Raw genomic sequence first — 14,243 nt, forward strand, 5'->3', positions numbered from 1 at the left:
TTGTGGAGTCGACAAAACACATGTTTTTTGATTGCAGGATTGCCTGGTTAGTCTGGAATAAGTGCTATACATGGTTAGGGATTGCGTCGGTTGACCATGTTGTCCCAACAGCTCACTTCTTGCATTTTAATTTGCTAAATGCTCCTGTCCAGGTTAATGTAGTATGGAATTGTGTTTGGATTGCTGTAGTTAGTGAATTATGGAAGCATAAGAATAAACATTTATTCCAAGGAGGGTGATCGATACTTTGGAAGTGTTCACTTTGGCACAATTAAAGGCTTGGTCCTGGGTAACTTCTAAAACTGTTTCTGCTAGTTTTACTTACTCTGAGTGGTGCATTGATCCTAGAGCTGGTATGTTTTCAATAAAGTGAGTTTTTATAAGAGTTACTCCCTCGGTTGAGTTGTTTGTTGTTCTAAGCTTCTGTTTCTTTTTGCCAGGGAGATTGTATTGAGTTTGGTTTTGAGTCTGTTTGTACGGGTTAGTTCTATTTTTGTATGGGTTAGTTTTTGAAATTGTACGGGCTGTACGGGTTTTTTAGTGATAAATTTGTTTGTCTCTCTATTTTGGTTTGGGAGACCGGAGAAATTGTCTCATTTTTTTTTTTTATGTATAAGGTTGAACCAGCCCCTTAAGTGGTTACTGTTATTCAATCTTTACGGATAAAAAAAATGTTATACATCATTATATAACTTAATATCTGAATTAGACTGAGAATTCAAATAATAATAATAATAAACATTTATTATGAAGAAAAGTATTATTAAAAAAAATTATTAGCTATTCAAGTTTGAAAATATTTGAAAGAGTTTGAAAAAAAAAACATTTTTAGTTTGCCATGTTTTTATATTATGGTAAAAAAAACAGAGTTTTTTTTATAAAAAAAATCTGAGTTTGTCACATTTAAATTGAATTGAAATCGTTATAGGGGTTATTTTGATAATTTCAGTATAAAAATTACAAAAGTCACCATAATTATTATACACATTATTTTTATGATGACTTTACTTAAAAAAAATCACCAAAATTGTTAGTCATAATAATGACTTCAGTTTATTTCTTTTAAGGAAACATAAGTGGCCTCTTTTTTCTTAATTTTCTGTGAACTTATCCATTCCGATAAAAATGGTGCATTATGTGTAAATTTTCCTTCTTTAGCTGTATATGTTAAGACTATTAATATACACTTAGATAAGCGTGTGTGTAGATTTATTTATAAGTAATTTGTATATGTAAATAGAGTCATGATTACAAATTTATGCATTTTTGTTAAGCAGACTTGGAATAGTGTTTGTCTTGTTTGTAATTATTTTATTTTCATAGAGTTGACGACAGAAGACTAACTCCATTATATTGCAATTACATCTCTATCTTGAGTTTTGTTTGAGTGATTCATTACGAGGAAAGTGCAATGCACCAAATAACTTGAGAAAGCAACGAATTAAAAAGGAAGATTCTTCATCATTTCTTTTGTCTATTCTATATCCTTTAAATAAATCTCCAATTCTTCAGTTAAGACGGCACACACCACCACCTTCTTCTTCTTCTTCTTCTTCTTCTTCTTCTTCTTCTTCTTCTTCTTCTTTTTCTCTTCCTCCATTCCACCTCCTCTTCTTTCAACTTTCTTTTCTGCTATTTCTCCTATTCCAATCATTTTCCTCCTTCCTACCCTCAACTTTCTTTCCCTTCCAAGTTTCTAAATATTTTTTTCTTACTTAAATTTTGGTGATCACGCTCCTGCGGCCGGCTGTTAACTTACTTATTATTTGGGTTAATGAAATCTGATATTATAGAAATAAACATATTTTTAAGGGAGGAGTGATTGATTACTCTGAAATCTTCTCTTTGACTCAGCTGAAGGTATGATATTGGGTTTTCTCCAAAGTTTCTACTATTTATTTTTTTCTTTTCTAATTGATGTTTTAATCCTATATTTCCGATTAAAAAAAGTAATTACGAATTGGTTGGGTTGATATTTCCGATTATTGTTGTGTTTATTTGTTGTAAAGTTCTCTTTAGAAGTTCAGTTTTCAGGTACGTAGGTAACATGTTGTGTGTTCTATGTTCTTCCTTTGGTTGAAGTGTCTGTCACAAGTTAGAAAAGCAATTTAGTAATATAATTGACCAAAAGTTGAGGGTACGAGGATAAGTACACAGGAAAACTCTGATTCTGCTCACCAATGGGTGGTTGCCCATTATGTTTTATATGGCTTATCTATTCTTTTTAGGTCAATTTTACTGTTCTCATCTATAACCTATTATAGTAGGGACTGAAGCATACATCACTATAGGTAACTTAATTACTATAAAATTACTGTTCTCATATATTTCACTTTTCTTTTTTGTCATGGTAAAATTTAGTTATGTGAAAATATAGGAAATAGGGTTATCGGATAGGTTTACTTTGGTACACACTTAACTATCTCTTTCATTTGTTTAATGTGCAAGTGGACCAAATAGGAAATAAAAATTAAAAGAAACCGTCCACATTTATATATATCAATTATCTTGTTTGACTTTCTACTTTTATATGTATACGTCTAACTATAAAATATAAACTATTAAATTCTATTTGAATGGTCAAGATTCATACTAAAATACACACATGTTTCTTAGTGGATATGAATTTCTATTATCTATAGTTTAATTATTTTTTTATCAATAATAAGTAATTAAATTAAATTGGTATGCTTGAAGGATAATTCAACCTGATCATTATTTTAATTTTTTTTTATTAATTAATCACTATATTAATTAAATTAAATATACTTCTATTTTATTTGCGTTTTAGTTTTCTTATACATCTAAGCATCCAAACCCTTTGGATTTGACTGTAGAGAATATACCTTTCTTTACCTTTTAATTTTCATATACAATCTAACCATCAACCCACATTTTCAAACAGGTTGATAGAGATTTGATGAGTAATACCATGACAGAAGGACAATCTACTCTGAAACCACCCTATTTCAATGGCAGAAAATACAGTGAATGGAAGGGGCGAATGAGAATATTCATACAATCCGTTGACTTCAAGCTTTGGCTTGTGATTAAAAATGGACCCAAAATTCCAACAAAGATAGTAGACAATGAAGAAGTGGAGAAGAGTGAAGATGAATACGATGAAGAAGACATGAAGAATTTGGAACTAGAAGCAAAAGCAAAAAACATTTTATACTGTGGCTTGAATCCAGATGTTTTTGAAATATTTTCAGAGAGTCCAAAATCAGCCAAGCAAATATGGGATGAGCTTGAAAGGTATCTTTATTGATTTCTGGTATTTGATAATTGCCGATCTTCACCTCTTTCTTCCTTTAGATTATTAGAGCACTCATTGTTTTATAGATTTCTAAACTTATATAATTACTTATTGACATATCATAAGTAGTTTATTCTTAATTACTATAGTAAAATTTTAAAAAATAATAATATTTTTTTTTAATTTAATCACACTATTTAAGCTTCAAACCATAACAAGAGTCTCAATAAATATCTTAATTTTTATATATACATATTTTTTTATATTTTTTTTATCAATAATAAATAAAATGAATAAATAAAAATATTTAAAGATACTCTATCCTTATAAAGAAACGTAGTCTCAAACATTAAGTTGAATCTAAGAAACTAATTATATAATTTTCTTAAATAAAACAATCTTAAAATGACATCTCTTGCTTATATTAATATTGTTTATATTTATTTTGACAGGGTAATGGAAATGACTGGTTCTCCAACTCCAACAGAACAACTCTCCAATAATACAATGGCACCAAATGGTCAATTTAATGCTCCTGACGGCTACTTTTTAGAAGAAACAAGTATGACCAAATTTTTTTTTTTTTATACCTTATCTGTTGTATTAATTATTTTAAGTAAATATTCTCATACATTTTAAAATTTTCAATAAATAATAAATTCTTATATTTTTTCCCTAAAATATTTTAAATATTTTGGGATGATTCCTAAGTAAAATTTTGATTTCTGTTTTCTTTTCCTTTTGAATATTTGTAAATTTTATCATTTTTACAAATATGTTCACCTAATTCATCATTTTTTTTAAATTTTATTTTTAACTTTTTTGTAGTACATTTCATTATCATTTCTTTAAATTATTTTATAGGTGTTATCAATATTAAATATGCAATAAAATACTGACATGTCTTTAAAATTTATGTTCACCAATTTTTTTGTAAAATATTATTTTGTTATGCACATATAGTAAATGTGAATATATATACACTATACCTTGGAAATAAAATCCCACTATACCTTGGAAACACGTAATTTTTTTTAATATATATATATATACTAGAAAGAATAGAAACCTATTAAAAACTTGAGTGTAATGTATCAGGAGAATCTCTGGATAAGTTCTTGGAGTATTGCGTACCCCTTCACAAGTATGGTTTAGAAGGTAATTGGACAGAAGCTAAAGTGATATTAGGACAAGATGACAGACTAAAGCATGCAGCAATAACAAGTGGTTGGGGTACATTGCTGCATGTTGCTGCAGGTGCTAACCATGTTCACTTTGTGGAGGAGCTGCTGCAACTTCTCAATGATGAACACATCTCATTGCAAGATATCAAAGGCAACACTGCCTTCTGCTTTGCTGTTGCATGTGGAAACATGCCTATTGTTGAATTGTTGATGAAAAGAAACCCTCACTTACCCAAAATCAGGGGTGGAGGTGGACACACCCCTATAAAGTTTGCTCTCATGCAAGGAAAATGCTACATGGCTCAGTTTCTCTATGACAAGACAAAAGAAGTCTTCGATGATCTAGACACAACATCCTTGTTCTTCACCTGTGTCAAGACTGGAAATTACCGTATGTCTTTCTTATTTTTAACTAATAAGCTTTCTTGATTGACAGATGAAGACTTTGTTGGATAATGACTTATTAACACATTTATCCAAATGTTTTCTAGATTTGGCCTTACAAATGGCAAGAGATTGTGAGGATCTAGCTTGGGTACGTGATGAGAATGAAGACACAGCTTTGCATCTCTTGGCTCTAAATCAAAACCCTATGGATTCTTGTTGTCAATCTCCAGAGATTCCAAATCCCATTAAGATCAATCCTGGTAAATTCCAAATATAAGCAAAATTAAGACAAGTAACTTCAATTTTTTCTTTATTTGTGGAGCTTTCCAAAATTTCCTTACATTTCATTACGAAGTGACTGGTTTTTTTATATTGCAGGAATGAACAAACTTGTGATTTTTCAATTGGTTAATCATCTCTGGAAAACCATTCTTCGGCGCAAAACCCTCAACGAGGCTATTGCAATCATAAGTGAACCTTTTCAACTATTGTTCGATGCTGCTGAAGTTGGTAATTTTGGATTCCTATCAGAACTCATCAGTGCTCATCCTAGTTTGATATGGGAAGTTGATGATAAAAATCAAAGTATAATTCACACAGCAGTTTCATTTCGCCATGCTAGCATCTTCAATTTAGTACAAGAGATAGGGTCTCAAAAGGATATTATAGTAACATATATTGTGAAAGAAAACAACCCTTCATTTTTTCTACCCAAAAAGAAGAACAACAATTTATTGCATATGGCTGCTAAGTTAGCCCCAACAGGTCAACTTGAATTAGTTTCTGGGGCAGCACTCCAAATGTGCCTCGAGATAATATGGTTTGAGGTAACCTTCTACTTCTTTGACTTTGCATATGCTTGTACATTTTCACATTTCACTTCTTTTTATATACACATCCAACACCCTGATATTTAACTCTTTCATGACAATCTAAGACATCCTCAGGAGTCTTGACAGAAAAAAAACATGCAATTATTATAAGAGGAATTCTCGATTTGACAAGGTGTGTTTGGTGAAGTGTTTAAGTGAATGGAATAAAAAAAACTTCAAGGATAAATAGCCAACAAAATGTCTAAATGTGTAAAGTGCTGATATTTATTCATTAAAAAAACTTAATTATCATCTAAATGTGTAAAATGTATTATAGTTATATTATATAATCTTTTATACTAACTCTTCAACATATGTGACAGGAGGTGAAGAAAATAATGCCGGCATCTTACATAATAATGGAAAATTCTGATGGCCTAACTGCTCAGGATTTATTTACAAAAGAGCATGAAGAATTGCGGAAAAAAGGAGAAGTATGGATGAAACGCACTGCTGAGTTTTGTATACTCATTTCAACTGTTATTGCTACAGCAGTGTTCTCTGCTGCAATTAACATACCAGGTGGTATTGATGATGAAACAAAAAAACCAAAATACATGGACCAAACATCATTTCTGATATTTGCAATATCAGATGCAGCGGCTTTCATCTCATCCTCAACTGCAATATTAATATTCTTGTCTATTCTCATCTCACGTTATGCACAGTATGACTTTTACAAGTCATTACCTTTGAAGTTAATATCTGGACTCATAACTCTATTCCTCTCCATAACATTTATGATGGTAGCATTTGGCAGTGCTTTCTTCATAACATACACCTATGGTTCGAGGCTCATTCCAGATTTAATTGCAGTATTTGTTTGTCCACCATTACTTCTGTATATAGCTCTACAATTTTCTTTATGGTCAGATATCCTATATTCAACCTTCTATTGTAGGACTCTATTTCGGCCAAGCAAACGTATGATATATACAATTATGTAGAACATTGTAATACAAAATAGTAGTTTAATACATTCTAATATATATTTTTGACTCAAGGTGTGTGATAGTGTCTAATGTGTTGTTTTATCAATACGGAGCAAAGAGTGTTTTCTTTAACCTTTGTTGAAATGAGGCAGAATGTGTGGGAAAGGACCAGACTACAAGAAAGAAACATTGCTATGGTGATATTTGATATATTATGTTCAAGTTATATATATAAACAGGTCAAATTCCAAATATAGAAATAGTGGTTATACTATATTTATCATTGAAGGACAAATACTTAATAATCACCACCTCTCCTAAAATAACCTAAGTCAAACTAAAACTATCACGAAGAATATAATGGCATAAGACTTCCTCTTAAGTCTGTACTTTTTTGTTGTTGTATTTTGATGAAATTGCACATTCATGTTGAAAGATACCCCAAATGTAATGACTATAACAACTTCCTCTGCTTTCTGTATTTCTCTTGGATTCTAATGCAACCTGCAATTCTCTGTTGAAATCCTGCTTATGTTGAGACCATCACTTGTATTCCAATTTTTCATAAAAAATAAGTGCCATATGGGTCTTCCCATGACTAAGCTTTTTAACATCATCATGCAAAAAATTCACTGACAAAATATGTCCCTTTTGCATCTGCCTCTGAAGCAATCAATATATATAGAGATTGAATCTTTAAAACAGAAAATTAATTATCTTTCCTAGTTAGCCTTCCTCTTATACTCCTCCCTGTTTTTTAAACTTAGTTCTTGTATTCTTCATTCTGCTGTTTTTTTGCACTATTTTTCTATTGGTTAGTCTTCCTCTGCACTTGTAATCTTCTGCATAACTTTTTGTAACCTTCATACCTTGTTAAGCACCTGCATAATTTTGATAATATGCACAGATTACATACCTATTTGTGCCTCTGCTACCTAGTCTTTCAATATAGCGTGTAGTGTACATTAAGTATTCAGACCTCAAATATAACCCCATGACTACTTCTTAAACAACTCTTTCTGATGTATTTCTTATATTTTCAATCTGTTCTAACATTTTCTTTCCACACCTTCCCTTTTCTGTTCACTTACAAATTCACCTCATGGTGTCACTCACTTCACGTAGAAGGATATTAGCGCTACAATTAACAAAAATGAGAAAGTGACGGAGTGATAGTCACATATTATACTCATGAGATTAAATTTGTGTTCCTATAACTCAAAATACTACAAAGTTTTCTCAAAGTTTTCATAAAAGAGAAAACTTACTTCTCTCAAAATTCACATATCTCTTTATTACATTACAATTACATTCTTTTTTTTATAAACTCCTATAAATTCCACATTAATTTTCACTAACGCTCATTTTTCACTATAATTAACTCTCCATTACCCCACAACTTATCATTAAGTTTAAGGAAGCTTAAGAACACACAAAATTGACTTAGATAATCTTATGAAATATTTAAATAAAAGAAATATCAAAATTATATTAATAAAGAAGAAAATGACTTTAAGCAATTATTTAACCTAAGCAATTAAATTTTAACCCAGCAATGCTTATTCTAGATCATGTGAATTTGGACTTGTTATGTGATGTCTTCAAATTAAGCTTAAGTCTTCTAACATGTAGGAAAAAGTAATATTAGATCATATATTTTGAGAAAAAAATAGATAAATTGGAAAATTTGATAAATGTTTTAACTCTTATACATGGAACCTAACCTAAAGCTAGTGTTCTCTAATGGACATAGATAACAACAAGGAGCAAATAAGATCTAGATGGGAACACAAGCTATAGGCTGTTTCTTCCTGCACCTCCATATATTCTTCTCCCACCTCCATACATTTTCATATTTCCAAAAATACCCCTCTGTAATATTTTGAATTATGTAATCCGGAAGTCTTTTTTTAAATTCATAATTAACTTCCGGATTACATAATCTGAAAGTCTTTTTTCAGATGCATGATTAGTTTCCGAATTATGTAATCCGGAAGTCTTTTTTAACTTATGGATTACATAATTCGGAAATCTCTTTTAATTGCATGTATGAATTACCTAATCCGGAAGCTATTTTATGGAGGTGGCTCAATAAAGTTATAAAGGTATTTTCATGTTGTTTATGGGATGCCAGAAGAATCTATGGAGGTGCAGGAAGAAACAGTCCAAGCTATATCATGCAGCAAGCCATCCAAAAAAAAAAAAAGGTTCTATAGTTTGACAAAAACCAATACAAAAAATTATTACCCACCCCATAAGCACCTACTACGACCCTGCCGAAAAAGACTCTTTCTTCCTACACCTCCATACCTTCTTGTGCTACCCCCATACTAAATATGAAAATACCATTTTATCCTCTTTTTTTCACCCCTTGGATTTGAAATAATAAGCCCATGGATTATGTAATCCGGATAAATTCCAGATTACATAATTTGGAAGTCAATTTTATATTTAGAAAAGACTTCCAAATTATGTAATCCGGAAGCTAATCTTATGTATAGAAAAGACTTCCAGATTATGTAATCCGGAAGATAATCACAAAAGACTTTCGGATTACATAATCCAGAAGTTAATTTTGAATCTAGAAAAAACTTCTGGATTATGTAACCCAAAATATTGAAAAGGGTAATTTTGGAATAAGAAAAATTTATGGAGGTGCACAAGATGGAGGTGCAGGAAGAAGCAGCCGCCAAAATATACCAGAATATCCAAACCTCCCCTTTAAAACCAAACCCATAAAACCTCATACAGACCCAACCTCCACTTATCTCACTACAAAATCCAAAACTTTGCTATTTAGAATCTGCACCACCGAACTACTTGATATCCCATAGCTTTTGCTTGATAAAACCATCACATTGCCAAAGTCTTTCAAAGTTTGATGTACCTGCTAAGACACTGTGTTTTCTCTGCCATCCATTTTCCTCTTGTATTGCAGCAGAGATCAGATTATTCTAGCTTTTTTCCTTTTACACAAGATTAGTTCATTTTCCTCCTTTCTGATGATTCTTCTTAATTCAGCCCTGAGTAAGTTCCTTCTACCATTGCACCTTCCAAAATGCTTAAACCATTTCCTCTTACCCTGTCAAAACAAAGAAACCAAAAGCTAGCAGTGCGGGTTCTGCTGATAAGATAGTAAGCCCAAAAACCTGACACCCACCACTTGAACTCTCAACATGTACAAGCCTCAACTAGAAGAGATTAACATTAGAGTATATGCTAGTGATTATAATATTTGTAGGCCAGTTTTCGGGCATAAGCACCAAGTAAGAAAACAATTACATTTTATTTAAATTTGTAATCCACACCCAACATTTTAATTGTACTAATCCAAATATTTCTTCCCAGTCACAGGCTCCACTTTTTAAGACCACTTTTTATTTTTTTTATCCACTACCCACATATTTTCCCATAACATATTTTGTTTCTTATTAAAGTTTGGACAATTAAAATGGTGAAAGTGATTAAAGAGAGAATTATGTGACACAGATAATATTCTTAACCACTTATAACCCTTATTCCAGACCGAAATAGATCCTACATTCCAGACAAATATGTTGACTAGTTTGATTACACATTTTTTTCAAATTATCTTTAGTTTAGATTTTGTTCAGACTAGCCCTCCATACAAAAAAAAATTTCATTTGATATAAGCTGAAAAAATCATGAATCTCACCCCTATTACTATTATGCAAAAGATTATAATTTGATTTAACAGAGAGTAAGTTCTAGTTTTTTTTTCCACTTCAACACCCACTTATCTTGTCTTGCTAATTTTGGCTTTACGTGTATTATATCCAACATCAGAGCTACTTGAGATTTTTTCCACACAAATCACTCTCTTCTCCATTTTATATCTCATTCCCATTTATTATTATCCAAAAACCAGCCTAGGAGACATAAGCAATGCACACTTTTGAGTTTTTTTTTTATAGTTTTAGGTATATTTTCGTCATAGTTAAATTATTATGTCACCTATCCGTAAAAAATCTTACCTCTTTAATCTTTCCTAGACACCATTTAACATTGTTTTCAATCCAATTTTTCCTACCTTTTTAAAATTATTCCACCATATTTATTATTATCCAAATATGGGAATTTGAAGAAAACAAATACAACAAGATCATATATTTTGATGAGCGTGTTCATGGGTCCATCATGCAAATCTGTCCATTTTTTTTATTTGGTAGTCTTTTTAGTACTCTTAAAAAAATATATAATAAAATTTATAAAAAAATCCAAAATTATAATAACCCTATGTGATATCACTTATTCTGTTTTTGTTCAATATTCTTCCAACTTTTAGTCTGTATAAACAGTCCCTCACATCCTTTTTCACCCAATAATATGTGATCATTCGGGATCAATCATTTTCTAATATACACATAACTGTATCAATACTTTATTTTTAACTTAGTACATTTTTACTTTTAAATATCATGTTCGAATCTAAAAGTTGGTATTATCTATAAAAAATTATAAAACTAAAAAAAAATATTTCTTCTTTTTTAAATAAAAATTTTCATGTTAGACATCACTATACAACTTGACATTTCAGTTATGTTGACACCTCAAATAACAACAATCATTTGTTATCACATGAAAAAAAAATATTATTAAAAAAAATACAAAAATATGGGAGGACTAGATCAAAACTTGTAGGTTAACAAAACCGATACATAGATAGACTATATCTATTCATAAAGAATTCTAAGAATAGACATGGAAACCTATTATACCAATGAAAAGATTCTCTATGAATAAATCCTAAATTAGCCAACTTATCAACATACACATTACCTTCACGAAAAATATGAGTAATCTTAAACCTGATTTTCCCACAGTAATTAAGACAAGTATTTCATCAATTACGAAGCATCCAAGGAACATTAGTCCTAGCCGTAAACGCAACACAAACCAAAGCAGAATCACATTTTAGCCAGACATTAATGATACAAATCAAGCCAACAAGGAGATGACCAATGATGCAAATTATCATTCACACTATGAGAAATCATCTCAACTTTCAAATGAAGACCCCACCAAGGATCTAGCAGACCTCACCAGAGGAGAAATGGGCAAAGACCAGAACATCAAATGTTCTTCATTCTCGTCTTCTTAAGAATAGGTGTCTTTAGCATATACTAGGGGGGTGTAGTAATCATTTTAGCTTGTTTTTGACATAGTTTCTAGAAGAAGTGGCCTAAGGTGTGGTTTTGACTTAGTCAAACCCTAAAGGCAACCCCCTCACACAATTACCATCCTACCCTTGCTTCTTGTTTTCCAAAGCACCATCTCCTATAAATAGAGTGTCTTTCTCCTTGTATTTTACATGTTGAATTTGAATAGAAAAGTTACTCTTGCACAATTTGTGTGAGGTGTTAGTGAGCCTTGTTTCCTCTTAACATTAGGTCTCATCTTGAGTGATTGAGAGCTCTCAAGTGGCAGTCATCAACGCTTATCTTGGAGGAAAACCACACTCCAAGTAGCGTGATCCAACTCTCTTCCATCACATAAGCATTTTAAATAAGAATTTTCACAGTATAGTTATATTAACGTAAATCTAAAATGTTACTGAACATATTTAAATTGAAATACACTTATTTGTATTATTAAATAGTTTCAAACATTTTATCTTATGTTATGTTTTTTATTTTATTTTCTATATTTTAAAAAATAAAGACAAATAATGTTCCCGCCGGTTGACCAGGATCGTCTTTATGCGTGGCTTGTCCTCGCGAGCTAGGGCACCTTCGTTTTGCTCCGTCTGTGAGTACCTGAAAGGAAGTGAACAAAGGGGCGCCCTCGCGGCCGTTTGCACTCTGACGATCAAGTCAACTAGCGAGAAACATCAAAGGTGACACACCTCCGTATCGGAACACCGTGACCGGGTGCTCTGAAGGTGGTCCAATAGTACTGAGTGGCTAATACTGTGTTGCCCTAATTGTTTGTGCTACAGGGGGTGCGCAGCGAAACAACTAGGGTTTACGTGTGTGTAAAACTGCGAGAATTAGGTCAAAAAACTCGGATCCCCCTTTTTCAAACATCCCAAGGCCCCTTTTTATACACCCCTGCATTTAAAGTGCGTTAAAGCGCATTGAAAGCGTATAAAAATATCCCTTGAAACGTTCGAAACTTAATTGAATTAACACGTACCTTAGCAAACTTTTAGGAAAGCCTTGATGTTTTCAGTGCTTATTTGCCACGTGTTCTTCCGACTTGATCATTTATTCTACACAGAGAGCCTCACAGCGTCGTAACCCAACTTAGGGTTATTCCATTATGCGAGTCCTCTTCCTTTGAAGTGCATCTAGCGTGTGGGATGACTTTCAGGGTGCCAACTCGTGCGCCGCAGCCTCTAGTCATTCGCCCTGGAAGTGTATCTACCCTTCTCTCGTATCATGCATGTGGTTCTTCCCTGGGCGTGGCCCTCTCATTGGTCGTATCGGCCCCAGGGTCTACCAGCGGTGGCATGGGTACTTCATGAGTCAGGTTACTCTCTACTGGTACTAGAACTATGGCCTTGAAGCCACCTTTCTCTTCTTTTTATTACTGTTCTGGGCTACATCTTAACCCGATGATGCTTCAACCTGGCGATACCCTCTCCTGGCGATGCCTTACTTTGGCGACGCCTTCTCTTGACGACGCCTTATCTTTGCGATGTCTTACTTTGGCGACGCCTTCTCTTGGCGACGCCTCATCTTGGCGACGCCTTGTCTTAGCGACGCCCCAAGCGGTCAGTTTGTTGACTTCCTTCCTTAGACTCCTCGAGTGGTCCCACTATATGTTGACTTTGACTTAATCGTTAACTTTGACTTTGGTCAACGCCCGGGGACGGGACGGTACAAAGACAAATATCCCCAGGTGAAATACTAGATAATAATGCAAGAATAAGGTTTTTCTTTTAAGTTCAACTTATGCTATGAATACACATTTTGGAATACTTTATTTTTTAAGACTACTTTTTATTTTTGTGATCCCAAACCTGTATATATTAAGACCATTTGTTTTTATTTGAATAACAAGAAAGAAGAGATATTCATTCTCATATCCTTTGTCTTCAGTTTACTCTTTTGTTCATCTTTGTTCTCTTTTGTTCATCTCTATTCTATTTTGTAATATGGTATCAGAGTCATTTAAAGCCTATCCTAGCGAGTGTTTATTGGGCCTATCGTGCCACCCGCTATCGGGCCACCCATAATATATAGTCTCACGCACGAGTTGGCAGTCTCGGCGTGAGAGGGGTGTGTTGGAGATCCCACATCGACTAGATATTAGGACATTTCATTGTATATAAGTGGGTGCAAACCTCAACCCTAAGAGCCGGTTTTATGGGTTTAGTTAGGCTTAAAAGTCCACTATGTAATAGTTTTTAATCCTATTATGATGAGTATATTCATGGGTCCATGCAAATCTGTCCATTTTTTTTTTATTTGGTAAGTACTCTTAAAAAAATATATAATAAAATTTATAGAAATAAATCCAAAATTATAATAACCCTATGTGATATTACTTATTCTGTATTTGTTCAATATTCTTCCAACTTTTAGGGGTACGTTAATCATTTTCTAATATACACATAGAATATATTATTGTATTTATATTTTAT

The 14,243-nt window shown here is 32.4% G+C and overlaps 1 protein-coding gene across 2 annotated transcripts; it reads left to right on the top strand.

Annotated features, from left to right (window-relative positions):
* Positions 1-1,397: 1,397 nt before the first annotated feature.
* On the top strand, positions 1,398-6,705 carry LOC137822710 (uncharacterized). 2 transcript variants are annotated; one of them, XM_090295896.1, is made up of 8 exons: positions 1,398-1,860; positions 2,906-3,258; positions 3,712-3,821; positions 4,358-4,834; positions 4,935-5,090; positions 5,209-5,657; positions 5,768-5,835; positions 6,026-6,156. In XM_090295896.1, the coding sequence occupies exons 2-8, from the start codon at positions 2,921-2,923 to the stop codon at positions 6,030-6,032; spliced, it is 1,605 nt and encodes a 534-aa protein (XP_090152022.1). In that variant the 5' UTR covers positions 1,398-1,860; positions 2,906-2,920; the 3' UTR covers positions 6,033-6,156. The 2 variants fall into 2 exon arrangements, with proteins under 2 accessions (XP_090152022.1, XP_068483757.2); XM_068627656.2 differs by lacking the exon at positions 5,768-5,835 and having other exon boundaries at positions 6,026-6,705.
* The last annotated feature ends 7,538 nt before the right edge of the window (positions 6,706-14,243 follow it).

This window comes from Phaseolus vulgaris, chromosome 9, assembly GCF_051622355.1.
Source record: "Phaseolus vulgaris cultivar YP4 chromosome 9, ASM5162235v1, whole genome shotgun sequence".
Classification (NCBI taxonomy): Eukaryota; Viridiplantae; Streptophyta; class Magnoliopsida; order Fabales; family Fabaceae; genus Phaseolus; species Phaseolus vulgaris.

What these genes read in the sequence shown, in the direction of transcription:
- LOC137822710 (XM_068627656.2), top strand. Translation starts at nt 2,921, where the DNA reads ATGAGTAATACCATGACAGAAGGACAATCTACTCTGAAACCACCCTAT. An exon ending in TCCCATTAAGATCAATCCTG is followed by an intron (nt 5,091 to 5,208) that starts GTAAATTCCAAA and finishes TTTATATTGCAG; the next exon opens with GAATGAACAAACTTGTGATT. An exon ending in TCGAGATAATATGGTTTGAG is followed by an intron (nt 5,658 to 6,025) that starts GTAACCTTCTAC and finishes CATATGTGACAG; the next exon opens with GAGGTGAAGAAAATAATGCC.